The sequence below is a fragment of the Tenebrio molitor genome, chromosome 3 (assembly GCF_963966145.1).
Source record: "Tenebrio molitor chromosome 3, icTenMoli1.1, whole genome shotgun sequence".
NCBI lineage: Eukaryota > Metazoa > Arthropoda > Insecta > Coleoptera > Tenebrionidae > Tenebrio > Tenebrio molitor.
In genome coordinates this window covers 2,540,843-2,542,090 of record NC_091048.1, presented here as the reverse complement: position 1 = coordinate 2,542,090, position 1,248 = coordinate 2,540,843, and the positions used below count along the sequence as shown (strand labels likewise).

The 1,248-nt window shown below is 38.6% G+C and overlaps 1 protein-coding gene across 1 annotated transcript; it reads left to right on the top strand.

Annotated features, from left to right (window-relative positions):
• LOC138125666 (uncharacterized) lies at positions 1-956 on the top strand. Its single transcript, XM_069041101.1, has 3 exons — positions 1-295; positions 672-874; positions 936-956. Exons 1-3 carry the CDS (start codon positions 1-3, stop codon positions 954-956), a joined length of 519 nt encoding a protein of 172 aa, XP_068897202.1.
• Positions 957-1,248: the final 292 nt, after the last annotated feature.

Sequence of the window (1,248 nt, the reverse complement as noted above, 5' to 3'; positions counted from 1 at the left end):
ATGATTATAGAGATAAGAGAGGAGACCAAAGCACTAAGAAAGGAATTAGCGGCAGTGAAAGAGGAGAAGGGGGAGCTAAAGAGAGAATTAGCGACAGTAAGAGAGGAGATGAAAGGAAGAGAAGAAAAAGGGCAGGCGGAGAAGGCAGGTTGGATGAAAAGGATGGAAATGATAGAGGAAAAAATGGAACAAAGAGAAAAGAAGGAGAAGAAGAATAATGTTATAATAACTGGAATAGGGGCAATAAGTGGAAATATAGAGAAGGGGGTGGAAGAATGGTTAGAAAGGGGTGAAAGTGAGTGTAAAGGAAGCATTTAAAATAAATAAAGATAAGATGATGCTGCCAAAAATAGAAAGCTGGGAGCAGAAGAAGAACATTATGCTAAATAAGGGTAAGTTGACGGAAAAAAAATATGAGAGGATGTATATAGATGACGATTTGACAAAAGAAGAAAGAGAAACACAAAAGAAGTGAGAGATAGAGGGAAAAGGGTAAAAATAGGATACAGGAAAATACAGATAAACGGGGAGTGGTTTATATGGGATGAGAAAGAGGAGAAACTGAAGAAAAATTTCTAGAAAAAGGAGAGAAGAAGAAGACGACCCGGTGAGAAAATGTACAAGGAGAAGGTGAATAAAAAGGTAGAGGGACAAAGACACGCGAGATTCAGAGGTAAGAACGAGGAGAGAGAGAACAGGAATGGGACGGAAGGAGAAGAGAGAAGGTGCAGGAGGTGACGCGAGGACATGCGGCGAAATGAGAGAGAGGGAGAGAAGGGAACGGGGAGAAATATGGAGCGAAGACGGCAGAGAGATGGATGAAAGAGAAATGGAAGAGGAGAGAAAGAATAGAGAACGAGAGGAGTGGGGGAGAGTAATAAAAATATTGTTTTTTGGAATGGATATATTTTATGTTTGTATGAAATTGTAAACAGGAATCAGAAATCAAAAAATAAGGCTCATATACAATCAAATTATTGTCAATCCAAAAACACGAAATTAGTCGGACGTTAAACGTTAAAGGCACCACGGGTCTTATTATGATACGCCCTTATAACACCCTTGACACCTTAATAACTATAGCGTCATGGAAACATATGCGATAAATGGGATTTTAAACATGGGAGTAGAAAAATACAGGGTGACTCAGCTAAGACTTTCGAGCCTAATAACTCAGTTATTTTCCAGCGGATTTTTGTGAAATTTAAAATGCAGATATTTTAGACGGTGAAGAATAAAATCCCATTA